This window comes from Micrasema longulum, unplaced genomic scaffold (genome assembly GCF_059751315.1).
Source record: "Micrasema longulum isolate JH-2025_06_02 unplaced genomic scaffold, ASM5975131v1 h1tg002261l, whole genome shotgun sequence".
NCBI lineage: Eukaryota > Metazoa > Arthropoda > Insecta > Trichoptera > Brachycentridae > Micrasema > Micrasema longulum.
The window spans coordinates 12,234-38,741 of record NW_028279419.1 but is presented as its reverse complement, the minus strand read 5'-3'; the positions used below and the strand labels follow the sequence as shown (position 1 = coordinate 38,741).

Here is a 26,508-nt window from a genome sequence, read left to right as displayed (position 1 = left end):
ATTGTTTTGCTGAAATTGTGGATAAAAAAACAGATTTGAATTGCTTCTTTTTTTAATGAATAGCATTTAAATGGAAACGAATACATTTATTATAATTTTCTCATTTTGATTGGCGAAAAAAATGTGTTTTAATATTAGCACTTTTTTAATATTTTTCAATATCTTTCTTATTCTATCGTGCTCACATATCCTCAGATTTAACCGATAACAATCAACCAGCCACAAAAAAATTGTTAAAAATTGTAAGGTAATTTGTAGATAATCTGTTTATTTTTATTTTATTTTACCAAAAAAATATATAACGCATTCAGTAGAAGTTTAAAACAAAAATATATTTAAAAATCAAATTAAATAATGTAATATTTTATAGGGTAAATATAACAGGAAAGTCATAAAGCGCTGTTTCATATAACAGTTATATTAAAGGCTTATACCCGTATGCAGAGACAAAACTTAAGGTGAGGAAAATACATTCTATTGTCTTCACCTTCGGGTTATTCTCTGCATATGAGATTAGAATGTACTATCCTTACCTTAAGTTTTGTATCTGCATACAAGTATAAGTTACCATTTACCATCTTTGAAAAAGTTCAATAGGTTTGAACTATAAAAAACAATGTCCTACACTAACATCATCCGATACATGGGAATAACTATTGCTGAGTTCCCGGAGTCTATTTAATACAGCATTACTTACTATACACTGTCCGTGAATTGTTAGTATAAAACGTGAATTGTTACTATAAAATCTGTTTTGTAATTCTTCTAGGCACCCTGAAGTCAATTAGAAATAACCGTTCTGAGCAATCCCATATTGAATTGACAATTTTTAATAAGTTTAATAAGTCTTTAATTTTTCTTGGATGGTAAAGTTTAAACAAATTTAATGTTTTTAATAAAAAATCGTAATTAAAAATTCATTACTAATTCCAAGTTAAAAATTTATATTCCTTATTTTTTTTTGGTCTCTTTCCAGAGAATAATTTTGTGTTGAGAATAATCATCGTGATTTCGGGTGTGACAGGGTTTAAAGAACACCTGTATAACCTTTAAAAATGAAATTTATAAATTATGAATTCTTAGATTATTCTTATCTTAAGACCAATACATAATATTAGGGCTGTTTCCAGTATATTTTACACCCTTAATCCTTATTTTTTTTTGTGCATTACTCATGTAATTTAAAAATAATTTTGTCATCAATTAGCTTCGTATACCACTCACGTTTGTATTAGCTGCAAGTAATATGTTCTCGGCTGTGCATGGCATTTCTGAAAAGGTAAACGAAAACAAAAGTTATGTTTGTATGAATTTTCAAATGACATGTTATATATATATATACAAAATCATAGTCTTAGACTTTTTTTCGTCTAATTGAATTGGTTTTTTTTTTCGTATTTTCAATCGAGGTCGGACATTATCATTTGTCTGTTTATTACGATAAGCTATCTTGTACTCACCAATTGAATACCATTGCTGTGTAGGATATCCCATCTCTGTTCTGGCAGCGTTGAGAGCCTGTCTGATCGCAAACACTACAGAAACAGACGTGGTCAGAGGAGGCTCACCAGTTGCTGAAAAAAAATACGAAAGTCGTATTGACGTGTGCCAATTTAAATGTAAAAAAAAATTGAAACTCAAATATTTGAGTTAGATAAATCAAACAGAAGAACAAACAATAGAATTAGTTATTTATTTGGGATTTTTTTATAACATATTTACTTACCCTTGGAACGTAAAACCCCCGAAGGATTAGGAGCGTTTCGTCTGAACGAGACTCTCATATCTATAGGAATATCTTTCGCTCCTGGTGGTTTGTAATTCCACGAGCGGTTTGTTAGTAATTCTCCAGTATTTTCATCATAAACCAACTTTTCTGATGTCCAATAACCGAGACCCATAACAAAACCTCCTTCAATCTGTAAGAAGTACATTTTGTAAATTAGTATTTTATTTTATTTATTTGGATAACCAGCAGCCATAATTATCTTATATATATAACAAAACAAATAACAAATAAGCCAATTACAGGTTTCCACAAGTAGCATCACAGTAAGTTTAAAAAGATTCTCGAACATAAAATGAATAGTAATTTTATGTAAATTCAAGAGAAAAGAAAAAATACTACGAATTATTTCGAAAGCAAACGCTGTACGCCATTAAGATTATTTGCAAATAAATCGATGTTAAATTATTTATTTATTACATTAAAATTATTAAAAGTTCGCCATAAATATGAATTTTCCCTATAATTAGATGAAACAAGACGTATGTGAAGAAGAAGGTTATTTCTTAAAACTTTGGAAGGAACAAAGTAGTACCTAGATGCATTCGTGTATTTGAGAAAATGTATTTTATCTTTGCATTACCTGACCAACATCCACTTGAGGACTGAGACTTTCTCCCGTATCTTCTAATATATCAACCCTTAATACTTGATGATTTCCTGTTAAAATATCCACCTCAACTTCTGCCATAGTGACTCCCCACACAACGTAAGGTTTAACGTCATCATTAGGAGTGAACATGTAGTGTGCACAAAGATCCACAAGAGAAAGGTGAGCCTTTTTTATTAGCTCCTTCCACGTTGGTTTAACCATTTGTTTCTTGATCGGTTGCAGTCTGTTTAGCAAGGCTTCGCAGGCCTTCACTGTTGCGAAACAACACGATTCGCTTGACCAGCTGCCTCCAGATACCATAACATTTGGCGCTGTGAAGTTGTTGCTAGGTTTGACTACAACCATCTCAAGAGGAATACCAAGAGTGTGAGCGCATACTTGTGCTACTTTCGTATTGATACCTTGGCCCATTTCAATTCCTCCGTGAGATACAGCCACGGTACCGTCATTGTGATAAATAGAGACTACAGAAGAAAAATTGCCAGCGTAAAAGAAATTAAATTTTAGTGGTAAAGTACTGATTCCACGTTTACGCCAGCGATTTTCACTGTTGAACAAAGCAATACTTTTACAGCGGTTTTCAAAATCAGTAGTTTTCTTAAAGCTTTCTAAAAGTTCAGGGATGACGGAAGCTTCTTGATCGACGTTTGCCATCCTGACATCCAGAGGATGTTTTCCTGTTTCAACTGCAATGTGTTCCATAATATTTTCGATCATCGCTATTCCCTCAGTTGCTCCTGCATCAAACGTGTTTCTGTTACATTTATAAATTTCATTAAATATAATATATATTTTTTATAATTCATTGAAGTAACTTACCCGGAGAACGGCATGCAATATTAGAAGCAGTATCCGTAAGAACGCTAAAACCTTGCACATTCCAAGTATCAGTATCATAACAGTTTGAGAAACACGTCAATGTATGGTTGGTTATTGGATCATTGTGACTACAACCGTCATCTGCGTAAATCTTATTATTCAAATACTGAATTTTTCCCTTATCATCGACGCCAACCTACAGCCATTAATAAAGTACAATGATAGGAGTAAAAAAAATGACAAATCAATTGATACAATAACATTTTCAAACCCTGTACCTCATAGTCGCAAGCGCATGGAAGTCGTTTGCCCATAAAAGCCATATTGGCTTCCATGGACATTACGAATCGAACAGGTTTATTGAGTCTCATTGCTGCAAGGGAACATGCAATGGCAATCTGAGGAGGACGAGTAATCTTTCCTCCGAATCCACCTCCGATTCTTTTAATGTTGATGTTGATTCTAAAATCAATAGAGAATATACATGTACCATGTAATATTTTTTATTTATTTATTTTTACAATACGCCTAAGGGGCGGGGCGGGGCATTCACAAAAATTATACAGGTGAGTACAAAGATGGTAAGTAATAATTTTAAAAATAAACAACACTTTTTTGTATACACGTAGAAACAAAAAATGCAAGATGCAATGCAAAATAAAAAGCGAAACTTTGCATAATAAAAAAATAAAAAAATATGGATACAAGAAAAATATTAGAATTAAAAAGCAGATTGTAAACAACTTGTGTAAAGAATTTTAACAAAAGAAAATGGTATTAAAAAATTAATATTAAAAAAATAATCAAAATTAGTTTACAGTACGTATATAAGATAATAATATAATACACGGTACACAAAAATATTTGACAAATTAATTTCAGAAAGAGATAAGATAATAATTATACACAAAAAACGAAGAAAAAATTACATGAAAATGAAAGTTTTATTACAACTTTAATAATTAGTTTTAAACAGTGCATTTAAGAACGTTTTAAAATAAATAACTCGATTCGGTATTTTAAGGTTGATAAGATGGTTTGTATATGGATTTATAGAACATAAAAGGTCAGTAAAATCTCAGCATGATAACGTACACATTATTACAGTCAGATTTACTTTAAAATTATTAAAATTCACGTTTATCAAAATTGATGTATGTCATTTCACTTTTATGGCAATCAAGAAAGTTCACCAGCCACATTATGATATTTTAAAGGTATCCAAATTTAATAACATAACACTGCTGCTTACCTGTTTTCTGGAATATTAAGCGCTTGAGACACCGCAACCTGTGTCAGATCCATCCACTGGGTAGCGCAGAATATATCTAAACCATCTTCTACAGGTAGGACGATGCACGTCTGGGTCTCAATTGTATAATGGTATTGTCCGTGAAAATCAAACGAACCTTGAATTACCCTCGTGACATTAGCTCCTCTTATTTTAGCCTCTATTTTATTTTCTACAACAATTCTCTCACTTAAATCGGGTGATTTTAGGGCCTGTCTCACAGAAATTACTGGTTTTTTCACGTCTTTGTAGATCACCTTAACATTTTGCGATGCAATGTTGGCAAGGCGTTCTGTATTAGCGACTATCAAACCGATCGGTTGGCCGTGGTAGAGAACTTTTTCGCTGCAGAAAATTTCTTCGTCATATTTGTTATGTAATAGTTCACACACGTTTCCTGGAGTAAAAGAGTTTTTCCCGGGTAAATCAATTGCGGAATAAAATGATATCACTCCTGTCATGCTCTGAAATAAATAAATGTATAAATCTTTTGCCTTTGAAATAAGTTAAAATTTTACTGAACATACGCGAAATTGCTTACAATTCGATTATCATAAGACAGTATTCTGAAAAGTTCTTCGAGATATTGCTGTGTGCCAACCTCGTTTCAAACCCTTTTTGCCTTTTGTCATATTGAAAACTATCGCAATTTCTGGTTATATTCAATATGGGGGCCATCTTTTGTATTCCTATTTCTTTCACACAAGAGTTATTTATTACATCTTTTCCGGTGGTCATCTCTGGTGGTCATTCACAAATACACGTCAATAATTTATTGTCTTAATGTGTTTACGTAATATTGTTCAAATTTATATTTTATGCCGAAACAGTTTAAGATCAATTTTTAAGAAAGATAGGCTGGAAGTTGGGCTTATCCAGAGACCTATATACGTATAATGAGTTAAAAACTACTTTGAATATATCTTCTCTTCAAGACCGTCGAAATAAATCCGACCTTATAGTTCTATTTAAAATTCTCAACTCACTCTTTGATGCGCCTGAACTACTGAGCTTAATAAAATTAAATATCCCAACTAGAAACCTCAGACAAAACTTACTCTTTCATACCGATAACCATAGAACTAACTATGGTTTTCATTCCCCTATGCCCAGAATTTTTAGGTCTGCCAACAAACATACCAGTCTTGATTTCTTTGATAACAAGTTGTCTTCTTTCAAACGATCACTGAATCAAATTGAATTATAAACACCTCTCTCCCGCTTCCACTCCCACACAGTCTACTATGAACCATTTAGTCTTTCTAATTTTGTTATAATAATTTTATATGTGTAAATGTGTCCATAAAAATGCCCATTGGGCGTATATATAAATAAATAAATAAAAGAGCAGGTGCCTCTTGGTTAAAGCATCATATCTTTAAGCTTTAAGAAGTTTGCATTCAAGTAGTATAATAGCTTAAATTTCGATTGTTAGATATTGTTTGGACATATCTTGCGATTTTTCTAAATTGCGCCTTTCTTAACTGAAGCTTTTATTATCTCCTCCATTTAATGTTAACACTTTGTATCCCGGAGCCGTGTAAACACGTGATTATATAACCATTAGTTGTGTCCCTGTCCCGTGTTTTCACGTGGTTTACCAGCTGTCTAAAAAAGTGCATTTTATTGACATCTAGTGACTTCTATTAATACATTTTCACTGCTGGTAAACCAAGTAAAAACACGGGACCGGGACACAACGCATGGTTATTATAATCACGTGTTTTCGCGGCTCCGGAATACAAAGCACAATAAAAGGAGTGAGACCCTGAATATGTGTAAACATTGCAATGTGGCTCTCTCCATAAAAACCAATGCCGGCAAAACTATCATACAAAAATGACTTATTAAATTGTTTAAAATAAATATGAGAAGTTTTAATTGATTTAATTTAGTATTTTCATAATTATGACACTTATAAGAAACTCTTCACAAAGCATGAAATTTCACAAAAATGGGCCAGGCACAGGGTAAATTCTATGTGTATTCGGCCGGTATTCAAAGTGTTAAGATACACTTTATAACCCAATACATTGGTTCCAGGAGGACACATTGAAAATAGATTCCTAACTTAGTACGTCGTGACTACGACAATTTATTATTAAATGTAAATTCGAATATTATTAATTATAAGTACAGTAAACCCAACGAGTGAATTGTTATCTTCGAAAGTGAATTGAATAAAACAATACCATCTTCGAAGCTGCCTTTTATTGACGACTGGAGGGCGATTCAATTACTCATTACAGAGTGCCCCTCAGCACCCCACGGCATCCAGCCCCGAGAAAGCCTGAGTTAGTTCGTATGTAGGCCTTTTATGCTTCCAAAATGTTTTGGCCTCGTCTGTGCTTCACAAAAGTTGCTTGATCCACTTATTGGCAGCTTCTTCTTCACATTTAATTTATCTTTTGAAAGGGACCAAATTACATGGCTTATTAAGACTTCATCAAAGTTCGGCCTCACTTTTTTGACCGTAGCAGCCTTGGCTATCTCATCTACTCTCTCGTTTCTTCGATTTCCCCAACATGAGCTCTAACCCAGCAGAATCGAACATATATGCCTCGTATACTGAGGAAATAATTGGTTAAAATGATTGAATGAAAAATGGGTAACTTCAGTATTGTTCCCAATGGTTGTACTGTGTAGCAATACGCTCCAAAAAACGAAGTTTGTCGGTTAATGAGTGACGTTGTTTTACTTGTCCAGCCGGGTGGCCGATAGGAGAGAGGAATGCACGTGGGGAGGCGGAGAAAGATTGTGAAGGGCCGCCGTTGAATGGGGAATACCCGGATAAAAGGATGCGTTTAAAACGAAGGACGCGTTTGCTGTGCAAGTGAACAAGTGGAGCAACGTTACGCACTAGCCTCGTATTTTAGAGCGTATCGCTACAACTATTGCACTCTTCTTTCATGACTAACCAAAACAGCTGCTTTTTTACTTACCAAGGCACTTGAAGCATCAATACTTTCAATTCTTCCATTTGGAACATTGCTTAAAACAAATGCTGCAAATAGTTCTCCTGGTTGAGTTGGTAGATCATTAGCATACTTGGCCTCTCCAGAGCACTGAATTAATGCTTCCAGTTTCGGTATTGGTTTGTTTAAAGGCCACACCTTCTTATTGGTATCAAAGTCCTGCTTTCCACTTGATACAACTCTTTCGAACTCATTTCCTCCAGAAATTTCTCTTGCCTCCAACATATTTTTTGGACTGATATGAAGAATGAACTAAAAGAAAAATAAAACAATTGTACATTAAGTATCAAAATATAAATAATACATTACAAAAAAAACATTTTAGGGGAAAGAATGTAAAAGTCCAGGCATCTATAGGGCGTATAACCTGTCATTGGCTGGTTTAATTGGCCACTTCACATACTGTGTAACATTCATTATTCTGGCTTTATTTTAACATATATATTCTTAGTGAGTTATTTATAACTCGTTGAAAATGACCCTCCAAATCAGATCTTTGGGTAAATTATAAAAACGCAAATATTCATTTTTAACAAAAAATAATATCAACTTGTGTGAAAAAAAAACATGTAGCTTGAAAAACAGGGGTATAAATATCTTTAATTCTTTCGAAAGCAATGAGGAAGTTCAGCCCTACGGGGAAATGGATATAAAAATGTGTTCTTACGCGCGGTAAAAATTAGAGCAATAAATTGTACGGTGAAGTTTACTTGAAAACGTATGAAAAAAATAAGTATGGTTATTTTGATGAAAACGAACTACTTTGCATACGTCACTAGTTCTTCTGAATCAACCGATGATAAGTGAGTTGTAATAGATTTACGGTAGGTTAACTGACTAATTAGCAGAACTCGTCGAGAATAACAACTTGAATCGTCGTAATTTAAAAATACGAAGTTAAAAATTCATAGCGCTTATAATACGATCTATTAAAATTAAATGAAAATTTTGGCGTAGTTTAATAGTCTATAAATAAAAAAATTTAAAACACTGAATTTCCTTATTCAATGCGCTACTGTCGGGCGGGTTATATTTTCCGACAAGAATTATATTGACATTAACAAATTACGACAGGGGTGGAGAACATTTAAGAGAAGGAATTTGGAAGTCTAGGCATTTACAGAGCAAATGTCATTGGCTGTTTAAAGTGGCCACTTTACATGCCTAGATTCCATATTTCTTATTTAAATGTTCTCCATCCCTGTTGTAATTTGTTGATCTTTATAACTCCCTAAGGGTTGAAATCCATCCTTTTGTCTCCAAACATTTGGACAAATTCAAAATATTATAAGCATATTGACATTTAAATAAAATACTTTTATCACCATCATCATCATTCTATATCCGCTCCCTAGTTGGAGCATATGGTATCGACAAAGAGCCTCCATGCATATCTATCGGCTGCCAACTCCTTTGCGTCCAACAGACAGTTAGCAGTGGACGTCCAGGATGTCGAGAACCTGATGCCTTGTAACGTAGGCAAGCGTGGTTAAGGCTCTCAGGAGACATCCGCAGTATATGGCCAAGCCAACCGTATCGCCTCCGCTTAGTGACAGTTGTCACCGGATTTTGCTGCGTCCGTTCTCTAATTACTTCATTCCGCACAAAGTCAAACCACCGCACAACCAAGATTCTTCTGAGACACCTTTTCTCAAAACTCGGTTTTTTTTTTGTTTTGGGCCCTAGTAAGGTGCAGTTATATAGGCGGCATTTGGTTTTTCACTTAGTTAATATCCGATCTCTAGACAGCCTTCATACTGTTGAATGTGGCACCTGCTACTCCTAACCGCACTCCCAGTTCTTTTTGAAAGCTGCTATTTTCTGTAACATATACTCCCAGGTATTTGAAACTCTTGACCCTTTCGATTATTTGGTTTAATAAAGTCAGGGGATTTTGAGCATCGAGTATTACACAGAACATGGGTTTTAGCGATATTAATTTTTAAACCCATGCATGCGGAGTACCTATTTAGCTTATCTACAGTGACCTGAAGACCCCCGACTGAATCGTTAATTTTTATACTGAATATTAAATTTTCTGGACAAATGTCTTAAGCGTAAGATTTTTTTTTAGTAAGATGGGTAGAAATTATAAGGAATTTAAGGGAAAAATCTGATTGAGATCCACAAACAACAAATGCTGTTTGTAAACATTCAAAAACAAACTTTTTATAAACACAAAAAAACAACATCTTTCCATTTTTTTTTTGTATTTGCATTCTCGTCGAATGCAACCCTGGTAGATCGATAAATGAAACATTTATGCTCCTTACTTATTTTTAACATATTAGATTGAAGATTTTAGTATCTACGAATCCGCAAAGCGCAAAGATCTACATTTCCCTGAAAATCACACGTAGATTGGTAAAGCCTTTTAGGAGTTCAGTGACATCACACGTACAGAAGAATTTTACTCGTATATATATAAAAGATATGTAATAGATACCCTTTTTGTGTCTTTTATGATTAAAGATTTTATTTTATTATTAGTTATTTATCTTAAAGAAACTAACAGTCGACAATGATATAATTACATTAAAAAAAATAGTTTAAAGACAGACCAGCAAAGTTTTTTAATAAAAATCATACATATTATAATATTGTGTTACAACAAAAGGATGTGTTTATGTGTATTTGTATGAGAGTAAGTGTAGATGTGTGTTTATGTGTATTCGTGTGGGAGTAAGTGTTCAGGAGTGTGCATCATTAAATAGTAAGTGGAATCGTATCGCAGCCAGAAATAATAAGTCTTAATTTATTTTTAAATAAATTAAGGGGTTTGTAAAATATATCAATTGTACTTTATTATTTAATAATTTATTTAGATACAGTGCGTCTATTTCCAAGAGCAAAAAATCCATTTTGTTTTACAAGGTAATTTAACAAAGATATATACTGGAAAACGTATAATTTGAATGTATTCGTCGATACAATTTCAAAAGCATATATATCTTCAATTATAGAATTATATAAAATAGATAGAATTACATTTTTTTTTAAATTTCTTTTACAGTACACAATATTTGTTAATAATTTGTGACGTACCTTGTAAAAAAGATTGACCGCCAATTTCTGCCTGTACTGTGGCGACGGCTCTGGTGGTGAAACGTCTGGAACTATTTCTTCAGAGAGTTTCAGTAAAATTAGTTTTAGGGTCTTTTTGTCAAAAATCTTCTTTCCCTTAATGCAGTTTTCCGTCTTTGAAGCGTGGACAAATTTAGGGGTGATTCCTCCATAGACAATAGAAGCCTCGGTAACTGTTTGCTTGTCAGCGGCAAATCGAAGAAGGAACCCGGCATTGACGTGAGCGTGGGCATTTTGAGCACGTGGCATAATCTTAAATATATGCAAATAAAATATTAGTATTTAAAGCATTAACTTTGTGGTCAAAATTTTGAATAAACATCTGTAATGTAACCACTCATTGACTTTTCTATGTCTACCAGTTTTGAGAGGTACCACTCTATTCACCAATAAATAAACTACATTAACATGCAAAACCCCCTTTACACCTTTAATTTATTTTTTTTAAACATTTTAATTATATGACACATGCTATTAGAAGCTGACACCAACGTCAACTAATTATAAAAATATTTTAACCATTTTGTTAGTTCAGTAATTTGTATTTAATTCAAAACAAAATTACATTAAACCTTATTTAATATGAGTAGGTATGGGTACCTAATTGATTTATTACCTTAAAGCTGTGAAAAACATAATCTTCTGTAAGAGGTGGTAAATTTATTTTCAGAATTATGCGTTCTCTCATGCTCATTTTCAAATACTCCAACAGGGTAACTTCAAAAAAATGCCCATTCTTTTCACCTGTAAAAATATAATTTTTAACAAACTAAAAGAAAAATTAGAAAAATTCTCATGTTTTCTTACTGATAATTATTTATTTAAAAACCAAAAATAAATTTGAAAAAAATAACATTCTGCAACCACAGATCTGAATAAAAAATACTCAAAAATACATATGTGTACATAGTGCGTGGTGACCAGTGGCGGGCGTATTGCGGCGCGGGCGCCGCGCGCGAGTCAAGGTCTGACCACGTGGTTTACGGAGAAGACATGTCAAGTTCTGTGCTACATGCGTAGATTTGCAAACAAGCGATGTTGTCTTGTATTCAAAGAACTAAGTGAGAAGAAAGTCAACCGTAGGAAACTGGACTCAAATCACATAAAAAACTAATAGCTATCAGGGCGTGCAAGGGATACAGAATAATCTCCTTGTTATTAGCTCGGATTTTGAGTGGATATCCTGATTTTAGGAAATTCCTGATTAGCCTACTACGAATAAAGAATACCTCTCACGAGTCCAACCCTCAAAGATGTAATAGAGGCTTATGTAAAAACAGAAAAATTCACTATAATCATACATAAACCTTATACATAATAAGCAAGGTAAATTATAAATGTAACTCCCGTCTAAAAAATCTAATCTGGTTTGACTTCCCCGCAAACCGCGTGGTAGATCGCGGGTACTTGGCTCGCGCCGCGGCCGCACGCAGCGGCGCAAACGCAAACGCTCGCCACTGTGGCCACACACTTTGGAGCGTAATTTGAATCGGGTTGTAGTCCTGTGGCTAGTGTCTCGGACTCACGGACCAAAGGTCCGTGGTTTCGAATCCCACTCTACCCCAACTTGATTCCCATTTTTTACAACTCGTTGAAAATGGCCCACAAAATTAAATATTTGGGTAAATCATAAGAACTCAAATATTTTTTTTTAATAAAAAAAATAATAAATATATAAATTTTAGTTCATTCTTAAAAATATTTATGATTAAATACTTTACAATAATATATGACCAAATTAAATTAACAATCAATTCCTCACTGGCAAAAACCTTGCTGAGGAAGACGTTTTACAATTTTGGTTTAGTTTGATTTGAAAATTACATGTCACTCACCAATGGTTAATGTCGCACCAATTGCTTCAAATATAACAAATACGTCTGATTGGAACTCATTGCGATTATGTTTCATGGACAAATTTCCAGCAAGTGACCCGAGCTAAAAAAAATAAAGATTATAAAAGAAAATGCAAAATTTAGTGTTTAGCACAAACCCGGTATTAATGGATTTCTCACATTTCTTAACGGGACATGGCCAATCAAATCCATGTGTTTATAAAGTTGTGCAGTGTATTTGAACTTTAGATTCGTCTGCGATACTTCTTCAAACACTTTCATCGTTTCAGCTATGGTCATGTTCGCTCCCAGAACCAGGTTCTCGTCTATCTTGAAGGACTTCAACTCCTTAACGTCTCTGATGTCAATCATGATTTTGGGTGACTGTTTCATGGGGTAAACACCTAAAAGACGCACAAAGTAAACTACGAGTATTAATTACAAGAAATTTCTTCATTTCTACATCCGCTCCTAAGTGGAACATGTGGACATCAACAAACGCCTTCAGGAGACCCTATTGCCAGCCAGCACTCTTGTTTCCTCTCATGTCAAACCCAAGTCTCTTAGTTCCTCCGAACATAGCCGAAAGATCGTCATCGACAGCCTTCCAGGGCGGCGGGAGCTCGCAGGTGAAAAAAAAATTACATTGTAAAACATATATAACAACAGTACCAAAGGAGACAAATATAAAGGCTATCTTCATCGGTACATACCGAGACAATATACTTAACTTCTGTACTATCTCTGTCTATCTCAATATTTTCTACCGGCTTGCCCTCTTGACGTCATATGATCGAATCCAATCAATAAATGACGCCGAAAATTTAGTCCGCGTCTAGTCTAATTTAGTCCCTACTTGATTCAAATTTTAAATAGTTCTCATTCATATTTTAAATAGGCTTCTGCTATAAAAAGTAGCCACTTCAAAGCGGTTATTAACTCAAATAAATCCCAATCCAAGCAAAAAATGCTTACTTGAACATGATTTTCGTATGACTTTTGACCATTACCAAGATGGTATGCTTCAATTTCGTTTGTATTTATCTACCGAAGTATTTCAAAGTCGATTCTTTTGACATCTCGATACATATAGTACACAAAGGAAGATAGTAAAACGGATGGAAAAATCATAATAACTAAATTCATTATTTATGGGGGCAATGTTTTTACGGCTAGATGCTTATTATCTGTTATCTGTTAATCAGGTAGCAGCTAGCCACTATCTAGCCGTTTGGATTCAAAACTCAAAGTGATATCAGAATTTAATTCGACTTTAAAATTTACTTCTTTTCCTCTCGTATTTTAAATAGGCCTTTAAAAAACAACCGGCCACCCCAGAACGATAAAAAAAAAAAAAATAATAATTAAAGCAAAAACTGAACGGTGGAATACATTTTTTGACACTTTTAATAAATAGATGTGTGTACTGTGAGGTACTCGACCCGTTGGTACATACCGATATACCGACCAATATATACCTAAACCTTGAAGGGGGGTTAGTAGTGTAACTTCGTAAGCTCGTGGGGAAATTTATCTTTAACTATGACGTCCTAATGAAGGAATGTCGCTCTAGTACGTAGATACGTGTACTGTGGAGTATGCGCCCCCTTGGTACATATCAATTAACCCACCCAAAACATGAAGGGGGGGGGTACGTAGTGTATCTTCAAAATGGTTCTTAAGAATTTATCTTCAACTAATCCGTTATGGTAAAGGTATAACGTCCCTAACTTTTTGTGAATTTCGCGGCCCTACTCTAGTTAAACAGTTTTTACCCATTAAAATGAACAGCAGAATAATGGATAATATTTTTTAGACAAAAAACGTACTTAGTTAGCTAGTTTTATAACCAACATCAAGAGGCATATCCTAAACCCATCAAAAATATTTTTAACGTACCTTTTGCAGTGTTTCCGTCAACAAACATGTACGATTCACTTCCTTCTTTTCCAAAAATGACAAATATGTCGCTGATTTCAAACACCTTAAACCATTTACAATCTGGAGTGTTGAGTTCTATCTGATTACTTCCCAGACACATTTCCGTTATGGGTCTCTCCATGTTTATTTTACAGGTGTTTTCCGCAGGACAATAATCAGCACAACTCTTGGTGCAAATCAGACCGTTTTTGTTGCACATGTTCAGTTCTTCGATATCGTCAATTTGGCTCAAAAGTTTGGGATCGCAGTCCTTGGAGAACGTTTTGAAAGCATCCAATATCGGACGGTATCCGGTACATCTGCACAAATTACCAGCGAAAGAGTTTTCCACTTCAGCCATAGTCATGTCACCTTTTCGGTTCTCGTACAAGCTGCAACAAATTAACTAAAACCGACTGGAACACCAAATGAATATAGACTTTTATCATAACTGTGGCTGCATTGTGGCAATAAGGTAGAGGCGAACCACGCATAGAAGCGATTATGCGCAGCTTACCATTATTTTTGACTATCCATAATAATGTTCTACGGTGACTTTATTTACAGAAAAACAAACAAATAATTTCTATTTCTTATAAATCATTTCCACCATTTGTATTTTTCACAAAATACAAACAAAATTACTAATCAAACGCGCCCAGAGCCAGCAATGAGCCATGGAACTAACCGATTACTCCAGCTTATTTCTTAGTAAAATAAGTGTACTTTATTCTGAACACCTGAACACTTTATTCTAAACCCAGCGGCGGGATTTTCCTCCTAGAGTAAATTTGCAGATTACACAAATTCTTTGAAGATTTTCGATTTGAAAAACCGTATTTCAAACATTATATCTAAAGGACTATTTTTCTTTGAGATGATACTTTTGCCATGACTCGCAACACATGTGGCGCTTGACGCGGCCATTTTTGGCATTATTTACTTTAGCATAGAGACAATACTCCTACATATGACAACAGCTATATAATATAATGCCAGAACTATGGAAATGTTGTAAGAGCCACAAGCTAAAGCAGTTACTGACTACTTTCCTCATTGAAATTGGTTGACGAGAGTCTGAGGGGTTGATTGATTCTACAATCAATTTGATTGTAGCAACACGTGTTTTTTTAAATATTTTAATAAAAACATTGTACTTATTTTTTGTTTTAAAAATTACTGTTGTTAATTTTTTTTATAGTATAGATATGGATACGGATATTGATATAGATATGGAATATAGATATAGATATACAGTATTGTGCGAATTAATGAAATAAGAGTAATTTTTTACGTATAGCAACACTCATATGTCAATTTGACAGTTATCGCACAAAATTTGTTAGAAAAGGTGGGGATAAAAAAAAATTACTGTAGCTCATATTGACCAAACGGTGGAATATCCTGGGAAGAGGATGTTTTGGGGCTGCTTTTCGTTTATGGAAACCGAATCTTAGAAGGAATTATGAATAGCCTGAAGTATAAAGCTATATAGGAGCAGCACTTGAGTACAGAACTGACTAAATGTTGTCCCAATGGTGGGGCTGCATTTCAGCAGGACTCAGCTCCTTGTCACGTATCGAAGTTTATGCTTAAGTATTTCAATGATAAAAAGATAACTCTTTTAGACTCGCCTAGAAAATCACCTGACCTTAACCCTATAGAAAATTTGTGGGCGATTTGTAAATCTAGGATACGAAAATTGGACTGCACCACCAAGATAAAGATGATAGAAGCTGTTATTCAGATCTGGTTTCAAGATGACAGAATAAAAGAAAATTGCCGAAGTTTAATTGATTCAATGCCAAGACGTGTTCAGGCTGCCATAAAAGTAAAAGGAGGACATACATCCTAATAAACAAAAAATATTTTATGATTGTAGGTCACCTGTAACTGAAAATATTAATAAAAAACGTATTTTATGATAACAACGAATTTTATTCCATTGATTCGCACAATACTCTTGATATATATAAAGAAATAATGTTTTTAAAGAGCTTTATCCAATCATGTACACATTTCAATTTTGAATTTTGGTATTTCTGTTTTGTACTTCTTTTTTATTTTTTATCTCATAAAACTGCTATATAATGTGCTTTTTTTTTAAACTTCTAAATTCTGTTAAAAAAATATTTATTTTTTTCGCTCTTTACAGTTAAGTTAGTAGTAATTATTATTAAAGAAATAGTGTGATAAAATATTTTAATGTAAAGGATCTTCACCGACAAGCCATATAAATTGGCTCGGTGAGTTCTGTTATAATAATAAAAAAATGTATACTTTAAGTAAATTAATTAATTTAATATTATTATTAATTATTATTCCCGGAGCAATCTTATACAATGGTCTCTTCCCCTAGACAAAATCCAGTTATGGATCCCGTCGCCATTTTTTAATTTATATAAGATCGGGGATTGTATTCTGAATCTTCTAGAGAGTGATTAATATGGGGATTTTTATTTTTTGCATGCAACTAAACTTGGCTTCATTTATAGCCACAATGATGATCAAACGTCAAATAAATACGGACAAGTGAAAGAGGTTGAATAGACCAAACCGTCTTCGTTTTTATCCGTTTTTTAAACAGTTTTATATAATGTTTGACGTTTAATCATCAGTGTGGCCATTGCATAAAGCAAAGTACCGTCAGATTAAATAAATCAAAATCCCCAAATCAACCACTCTCTAGGGGTAGAGAAGATTCAGAATACCACCCCAAGTTTCACATCAGTAATTAATTTAATATTTTTAACTAAGTATAGTTTAAAGTAGTATTTTAAATAGATTCTTGAATCATAAAGCAAGTTTAACTTTAATAAATTTATAAATTGTTTACTGTAATTAAATTCATTTGCAGTAAGAACCGGTGTTTTTATTTCAAGTATTTTCTCTCTTTCATTTATATATGTGATTGATGTTCGGAACCCTCATGTTTTAGCATTGTAGCCTAGCCGGTGGAGGACCGCAAGTTTGGAAAGACAAATTTGCGTAAACTCTTTCCAATTTAAATTTATATTTACCTGTGCATATTCATTACCCAACCGGGGCTGCAATATCCACACTGCGTCCCATTGAATGCTGCCAGTCTCCTCTGTATTGGGTGGTAGCCATTCTTCTGGTTCCCGATTCCCTCTACTGTCGTGATACTCCACCCATGGCATGACAAGATAGATACCAGGCACTAGAAATTGACGTCACCACTATTTATTTTACTTAAAATCCAAATCAAGCCAAGAAAACTCAATCTTTGTGTTTTAGATGTTGACTTACAGAATTGGCGGAAAAGACCTTTGATTTTTTTGTCACTGGATCCAGAGCAGCTACGGTGACTATGCAAGCTCCACACCCCCCTTCATGGCACATGGCCTTGGTCCCTCGAAGGTTGGCATTGTTTCTCAGAAAACTGTTCAGGGAGGTATCAGCGCATGTTTCTTCAGACACTGAAAAATTATTACATAGTTAAAACATTATCATTATTTTGTGTAGGACCAAACTTCGTTGACAAATTATTTATTTTATTAGATATTTACCATCTCGATATTTATTTATTTAAATATTACATCTACATTACAAACATACATTTAATACATATATATTATAAAAAATTAAAAAATACATGAAAGAGACTCATGTCAAAGTAATAGGAGAATCCTGCTCCGGAAAACCCCTTCTGTTACATGGAACAGATCAATATCCAGAACAACGTTGTTCAGCATAGCTGTAGCCTTTTCAACAGGCATAACTACCGGCAAGTTGGTCCTGTTTATCGGAATATGAAACAATCTATGCTGACGGTGTCTTAGATAATTATCAGGAACATACAAACCAATGCTCTTCGTAATCTTAGAATTATCGATCATACCGCGCAACAATAAAAATGTGTTTTATTTTATAATGCACATGACTATAGAAATGCTCTTTCACTATTTCGCATGGAAAAATCGTTCCGTATTTTAAAGTTTTTTTTTATTTTAATATAATACCTATATGGAGTATTTCATAATAATTGAATATTTTAGTAATTAAAAGTAAGGTAATAATCATTTACAACTTACATATATCAATATATATATTTTATTTATTTTATTTTATTTTATTTTATTTTATTTTATTTAGAAAACATACAGTCATACAAAATCAGTATTAAAAACAACAATTTTTTAACATAAAAAGACCAATTAAGTTTTCATAAATTAAAAAGATACAAACATTAAATGTGACAAAAAATAAAAAATAAATAAGAATTTTAAGTGAAAAAAAGATAATTGTTGACATTTGCGTTTTCCATGGAGGTAATAAATTAAAATAAATAAAAATACCGAATGTACACTCCGAGCCATATATATATTTGGATAATTTAAATAGCGCCATTTTTGTGAAAATCACCTCAAGGGCGCTGTACAATAAATAAATATCAGAAATTAAGTAATCTAGCCCTTATTTGCATTTTTTATTTTTATTTTATAAAAGTTTATTTTTATCAGTAACACTGAGAATATTTTTTTTTTTTTTTTTTAGTAAAAAGAAATATTTGCGTTCTTATGATTTACCCAAATATTTAATTTTGAGGGCCATTTTCAACGAGTTGTAAATAACTCACTATTAGAAAATGGAATCAAGTTGGGGTAGAGTGGGATTCGAACCACAGACCTTTGGTCCGTGAGTCCGAGACACTAGCCACAGGACCACAACCCGACCCGAATTTCCTTTACTTGTGACATTACTTACTTTTATCTGTTTAATTTCTATTAAATAAAAACCTAAACATATTTTTATTATTTAAAAGTATTGATTATACTTGAAGGTAATCGTGCAAACTACCGCCGAAAATCCCTCGCGTAAAATTAAAAAAAAAAAAAAGTAGTTACATAAGGACGTTTTTTGAAAAATACTTTGTTTCCGTAAATTTATCTGGATGAAAGAAATGTTAAAAAAGACGTATAATACGATAAAAAATGTATTAATAACTTCAAATGGAGAAATTCGTTATCTAAGCTGGTCTGGTATTTATGTACATATCTATCTTATTATATACATACCAGCGTTGCTATTCTGAACTGCTCTTGCGGCCGTAGAAAACATACAGTACGAAATACGCGAGATAAAAGCTTTTTCTACGGCCGCGAGAGCGTTTCGAATATCACCACAGAGCAGCTATCATAACATCATAATTCACTTTCCGCAACTAATGGTGCATAGGGCACTGCATTGGGGCACCAATCGCAGCGTATCTTAATCATTTTTGCTACATAAAGGTAAGATGATCAGTCTTACGCTTCAGGTACCAGTCCAGGGACTATGAAATATTCTAGTGTAAAAACACCCTTTTTAAATCAATGAGCCCGAGACCTCTCGCATTGCCGAGGCAAACGCGCCGATCATAACACCACGAGGCCGATAATTTATGGATAAATGATAATTTCGCTTCGTGTTTAGATAAACAAATCGTAATAATTATGTTTTTAACACTTTCTTGAGTATTTTGATAGCAATTCATAATAATATACAAGTTTATCCAATAGATAATGTTATCAAATCATAATTATAATCTCATAACGGTTGCCACAAGAAAGACGTATGTTTATTTTGTGTAACTTTTTTGGATTTCTTCTACAGAAGAAAAAATGAGGGAATGAAATTAACGTGGCAATTGATTGGCAGTCTTAGCTAAGTTGGTCAATACGCGATTAAAGAATCTAGTAAGAGTGGCTGCAAAAACCTCAGAGTAATCGTTCGCTACCGCTAGAGAAGTCGTTTTGCTGTATTGCATAGAACAAAAGCATTCCAAACGTTTGGTTTGGTTTTCGGTTTAACAACAAACGAGTAACGGATGCTTTCGGTTTGTAGTACCTACCAGGGGCGAATCGTCCATATAAGCGATCATGGGCAGCTTACCTTTATTTTTGACTATCTATAATAATATTTTATAGTAATTAGAACTAAGGGAAAATAAATAAAATGATTTTTTAAATTATAAACAAAGGTCGTTTGTTGGCCTTGTGGTGTAATGGTCAGCGCGTTAGCCTGCCATGCAAGAGGTCTCGGGTTCGATTCCTGACATGATTGATATGAAATATTTATTTAAAAAGAGTTTTTTCACACTAGAATATTTCATGGTCCCTGGACTGGTAACTGAAGCGTAAGACTGATCACCTTACCTTCATGTAACATGTAAATTTACAGTTCATGTAAAAATGATCAAGAAACGCTGCGATTGGTGTACCAATGCAGTGCCCTATGCACCATTAGGTGCGGAAAGGGAATGATGATGATGATAAATAAAGGTCACCGTATATTCTTAAAAAAATACATATAAACATTTTTAAGCGCACCGAGCGCTCAGCTCGTTCCCAGTGGGAAAAGAAACTGCCCGATTACTTCAGCTTATTTCTTCATACAAAATGTATACTGTATTTTAACACCTCAAAATCCAGTAAGTGTTTTTTTCCCCTGAAGTAAGCTCGCTTATTATTTGAAATTATTTGAAGCTTCTCTATTTGGAGAGTAGCAATTCGAATATTATTTCCAAGGACCATTTTCCTTTGATGATAGTAATGTTCCGTTGTCTCCGTCGATATCTTCTGGAGGCCTTACTTATTAGATTTTATTATACCAAGCTTATTCTAAGGAATCACTCTACCTGGTGTAACTATTTATACTCAGTATAAGAAAAAGGTTACTTATAAAAATATTTACAACCTAGTATAATTACTAAGCTTATTCCATCTTTCATTTTTTGACCATGCCACATTTCTGCGTACATTTATGAACAAGCTGCGTGTGCATATGCAGTAACAAATACTAATACGTTTATCGTATTAGTATTAGTAACAAAACAAAACAAAGTATACTTTTCTTTTTTTTTCCTTTATGGGCCTTCTACCAAAACTTGATAACACGGCCAAAAACAAGTTACATCAGTAAATACAAGAACAACATAAACAGAAAGGGATAACAATATAAATACCAACAATAAGTACACGAATAACATCAAAATATCGATTATAATAATAAACACATAACCAAACTAACAAAAATTTCAACATAAAATGAAATAGGCACTAACAGAAAAACCCACCAAAATCTGATAGTGCCTATTTAACAGAAAAGAGAAACTTACAGTAAAATATTAGAAGAATGATAGAACTTAATTACTATAAAAATTACAACAAAATAATCAAAATATTAACAAACATAAACAAATTATACTAATGTCAAACGAAACGTTCGAAATCTAAGTCAATCAAAAATTAAAGTAGTATTTATTTACATATTTTTTATTTTTATTTTTTTTATTTGAAAATTTATTTATAAACCCTTACGGATTATTACATTCATTTTACATAAAATAATATATACATTTTTCATTTATACTCTGTTGTTCAAAATAATATTTTTTACATCTTTTGAAAAGTTTGTCTGAGTCTTTTGTTTAGTTTTGTCTGGTAGTTTATTGTATAATTTCAGTCCCTGGTTCATTAGTCTTGATTGTTCTTGTCTTGTTTTAGAAAGTTGTATATGGTATTTGTCTGATATTCTCGTATTATGTCCATGTTGACTACAATTTTTTACTAGTTTTAGTTCTTCGTCTACAATTACATTAGTGGCTAATTTATGAATAAATTTTAATGATACTAGTTGAAAGAGTTCAGTTATATTTAATTGCTTAGTTTGTTTAAAAAGTTCTCTAGTTGCAGTTAAATAGGGAAAGTCATTTACTAACTTTAATATTTTATTTTGTTGTCTTTGTAGTCTGTCTATGTCATTTTGATATCCTGCTCCCCATAATAGTTATATTTATGTTTTATTTTATTATTTTGGTGCTTAATACTTGTAATTTATTCTAAAAGAACAAACTGTGAATAAACTATTTTCTTGGTGTCATGGACAAAAATAAAAGATAATATTGTATGTAACCCTTTTTTAAAAAAGATTCGTATATATTACGACACACACACATTGATATTAGCCACAAAAAAATGTAAATATAATCTTTTACCAAAATGGAATATGTCATTGATAGACGCATATATTTTTATGTAATAAATTTGAATGTGTAACATAAGAAATCTTTTATGTATAAATGCTGTAAAATATAACAAGGATAATTTTCAAAACAAATGCTTAATAAAATTATCTTCTATTATCTTAATGTAATGTAAATTTGAGGATCATTTTTTCATATGACATATCGAATGCTAAACGATATTTCACTTTAAAACGTCTAAATGCAGCATGTTATCTAAATTGTTTGAATAATAAAAATATAATATGTGACAGATGACAGATCGAAGGCTTGTTCTAGTGTTATACCACGTTGGATGCAAATATAAACGTGGAATAGAATTTTGACTACACCGTCATTCTTCTATCACTATGCTAAGACCTAATTTTACACCAGGTTTATAAGGCCCAAGGCATAAGGTATCTAGGGAGCAGACAAAATAATAATGACATTTTTCAAATTCTAATTTATCCTTTTTGGCCCGTACGAATAAGACGAATTTGTCTCTTAGTTAATGTTCGTGTCTTTGGTAGTAATCCAAAAATTATCATAAACTGTTTGTTTTAATGTATTTTATTACATAGAAAAGTATTATTTGAATAAATAATTATACCTGAGTACGCTTCTCCATTAATACTGAATGTTATTCGCGACATATTACGATGCTCGACGCACAACCGAACTTTACCGACTTCGAATCGGCAATAATTTATTTTACTCTCCAATTTAGATTGATAGAGGATTATATTAATGTATATCTATTAATAAACACATTACGTGGTATCTAGCTAGTTATGCTAATAATCGGTTATGAGTGAATTCGATTAGTCCTTTAAAAATAGAATATATATTAATTTAATTTGTTTAAAGTTTAGTATTTCGAATACTACTGCTATACAATGCATCGTCGTTGACTTCATTAAGTAACACCTGAGCAAATTCCATTTGCCGCTGTTTTTGTTTAAAATTAAACAATTTTGGAACAAATTTTGCTGCCATGCGTTTCATACCCAAAGCATTTGAAAAAAATGAGCCAATTGATGTGCCAACATCATCAGTAACTTCTCTGACTGTGATTCGGCGATCGTTCATAACCATTTCATTAACTTTTTACATGCTTTTCTTGGTTGTTGATGTGCTGGGGCGTCCGGGCCGTTTGCCATCTTCAACGTCTTCACGGCCATCTTGGAAACGCTTTTACTACACGTAAACTCTTGTTTTACTCATGGCAGACTAACCCTATGGTTAATGTTAACAAAGGCCTATGCCTTTGTTAACATTTCACAAATTCTTTGATCCATTTTTTTTAACAAACGAAAATCGCCGAGCTCATAAAAACACGTCTAACCTTTGGAGCTGCCATAAACATAGTAAAGTAGACAATAAATACAGATGAAAAATTTTGCATACTTCAGGGGCATGTATGGTATGTCAATGGCTTTAACTTCACAAACATCAACAGATGAAAGAATTGAAGGAATATAGATGTTCAAATATAGGCAGAATGGTGAATGTTACACAGTGTGTAAAGTGGCCACTTAAACCAGCCATTGACAGGTCATAAGCCCTGTAGATGCCTAGACTTCTATATTACCTTCTCTTAAATGTTCTTCATCTCTGTTGTAAAATGTTAATATAAACAGCTCCCCAGGGAGTTGAATCCAGTCCTTGTCTACAAAAATTTGAACAAACTCAAAATATTGTTGATAAATTACCTGGTCCATGAAGAAGTATAGAAATTGAAAAAATAACATTTTCAAGCGTTGCTTGGTATGTAGGTGAAATAATTCAATTAGATGAATCTCACCCGCATAAATAAAGGTTTCAGCTCTTTAACTTCACAAACATCAACAGATGAAAGAATTGAAGAAATATAGATGTTCAAATATGGACAGAATGGTGATTGTTACACAGTGTGTAAAGTGGCCACTTAAACCAGCCATTGACAGGCCATAAGCCCTGTAGATGCCTAGACTTCTAAATAACCTTCTCTTAAATGTTCTTCATCTCTGTTGTAATATGTTAATTAATGTGTTAGAGAATATATCCAAATAAAATATTCTAGTGTGACTACTAACACAAACGAAATTTGTACAAAAACATATAGTTATCAAACATTTGAGCGCACTGTACCTAGCCTCTTCCACATTCGTAAATCTTGTCATACATGTCTTTTGGTTGTGTCTGCTTTTGATATTTCTTAACCTAAAATATGCATTTCGCAGAAAACAGCCAGATCTTATTAACATTGTATGATACCTCATCCAAACTTTGAATGTATGAGGTAACATTCTGTATTGAAACATGTTTTTTTACTACAGGTATTTAAAAATTAATGAATTTATGAACTTGAAATACTAGTGTTTTTATCCACCTTAACTTATTTAGGAAATTCATCTTCCCCTCAGCATCAATACCGTAAGATTTTTCTAGTTTCTGCAAATAGAGAAATGCTGTTTATTACTGCAACATTATTTTGTATCAGCCTCGTGGTGCGATGGTCAGCGCGTTTGCTTACCATGCAAAAAGTCGGTTCGATTTTAGACATGGCTGAAAAAATGAATTTTTGAAAAAAAAAAAACCTTTCATTTCAGCTAAAAAAATGTTTTCGCAATGTGCGGATCTAAAAAGAGGCCACAACACCTTTAAAATGATACGGGTAAGTGGGTGGGGCTTTAAATGCCAGTCTAGATTAGCTTCAATTGACCTGTTATCCTATTAACAAAGTGCGCCGTTCACTTTGCTGCCCGCATTGACTCTCCTTACAACATATTTTTTTGCTGCGTCATTTCTTGAAAACCTATATTTCGATATTATTATTCAGTTTTTTTCACAATTAATTTTGCAAGATAGAGGCTCGGGACTGGATATTCCTTGGAGAGAGGGATTTAAGTAGGAACCTTAATTATTTTTCTATTATTTGAGCTGGTTGTTTACTGTAAATGTAATGTTTTTCTTTGTTTGTTTTATTAATATATTTAATTTTTGCTTTTTTTTTGTTTTTTACAATAAACATAAGTGATAAAACAGAGTATTCAAAAAATAAAGCATAATTACATAGCACTGAAATACATTTCAATAGTAAAAATATTAAACAAAAAATCCCACAAAGGCATGGCCTGTTCGTGGGTATACAAGAAAATGTTAATGAATTTTTGTTCCTATAATAAATAATGGACAATTAATTTTATTGATGTGCTATTTGTTATTTTTCATGATGTTCTTGTTAAACTATAATTTTATTTTAGTACTAATATTATTGTGTTAGTATACTATTTTTCCCAGTGGCGGTTACGCATTCTATAAAATAAAATTCAAGTATATTTTGTTGAAACAAAATTGTGTAATCTTAACTCTCCCCTCCCGGTGATATGTAGCTAGTAAACATTGCATCTTTCATCATTCCATGTCCGCTTCCTAGTTGGAGCATATGGTGTCTACGAAGGTCCTTCGGGCATTTCTGTCGGCTGCCAGCTCCTGTGCATCCTTCTAAGTCAGGCTCGCGTCCCGTAGTCCTGACACGAACTGCCGAACAGTCCAGGACGTCGAGAACCTGATGCTTTGTAAAGTAGGCAAGCGTAGTTAAGGCTCTCAGGAGGCATCCGCAGTACATGGCCAAGCCAACCGTATCGCCCCCGCTTGATGACAGTTTATCTCATAACTTTAATATCTCCATAAATATAATAAATTATGGGTTAAGATTTTTGGTATTCCTCCGTCATACATTTACCAGTTAACTTATTTTTTTATTGAATAATGAATGCTTATTGGGAGCAAAAAAATCATTTTATCGAAAATCGTAGATAAATCACTAATACAATACCAATTTTACCCAAGTGTCGCATTTTGCTTATGCAATAAAAGAGTTTTCCTTAAATGTAATTGTCTCACTCACTCTTTACGTCTCACTCTCGATAAAACAGGTATATTCGGGAGCGAGAAAGACAATTTCACGCGTAACACGCGCGAACAGCAAAGTTTCTAGTACTTCATCCAGACGCCTGTCAGTAGCTTCCCAACTTTCGCCGAGGGGGGTTGTTTAACCCGTGCTGCATGATCATGAGCTAATGATTGTTTTCATGTTTTTAGCAATCGGAATAAAAGTATTATCACTTTTGACTTCAACTATAAATAATTTAAGCAATTACCTATGAATATTACATTTTTTCGATTTAAAGTG

General features: G+C 33.1%; 1 protein-coding gene across 2 annotated transcripts; it reads right to left on the bottom strand.

Annotated features, from left to right (window-relative positions):
- Window positions 1–1,045: 1,045 nt before the first annotated feature.
- Window positions 1,046–23,028, bottom strand: LOC148272645 (uncharacterized). Of its 2 annotated transcripts, none has more exons than XM_088239768.1 (16): window positions 22,942–23,028; window positions 17,594–17,763; window positions 17,344–17,504; window positions 14,303–14,715; window positions 12,584–12,807; window positions 12,404–12,506; window positions 11,185–11,312; window positions 10,530–10,820; window positions 7,452–7,736; window positions 4,471–4,973; window positions 3,497–3,680; window positions 3,219–3,414; window positions 2,370–3,136; window positions 1,727–1,919; window positions 1,461–1,574; window positions 1,046–1,271 (listed from the first exon to the last, which is right to left on the bottom strand). In XM_088239768.1, exons 1-16 carry the CDS (start codon window positions 22,982–22,984, stop codon window positions 1,204–1,206), a joined length of 3,843 nt encoding a protein of 1,280 aa, XP_088095894.1. In that variant the 5' UTR covers window positions 22,985–23,028; the 3' UTR covers window positions 1,046–1,203. The 2 variants fall into 2 exon arrangements, 1 of the variants encoding a protein (XP_088095894.1); XR_015824807.1 differs by having other exon boundaries at window positions 1,155–1,271; window positions 1,873–1,919.
- Between the last annotated feature and the right edge of the window lie 3,480 nt (window positions 23,029–26,508).

Coding starts and splice junctions, on each gene's coding strand:
- LOC148272645 (XM_088239768.1), bottom strand. CDS start 22,984: ATGTCGCGAATAACATTCAGTATTAATGGAGAAGCGTACTCAG. Junction 17,505..17,593: donor AGGTCTTTTCCGCCAATTCT/GTAAGTCAACAT, acceptor GTCAATTTCTAG/TGCCTGGTATCTATCTTGTC. Junction 3,681..4,470: donor CTTAATATTCCAGAAAACAG/GTAAGCAGCAGT, acceptor TATTGATTTTAG/AATCAACATCAACATTAAAA.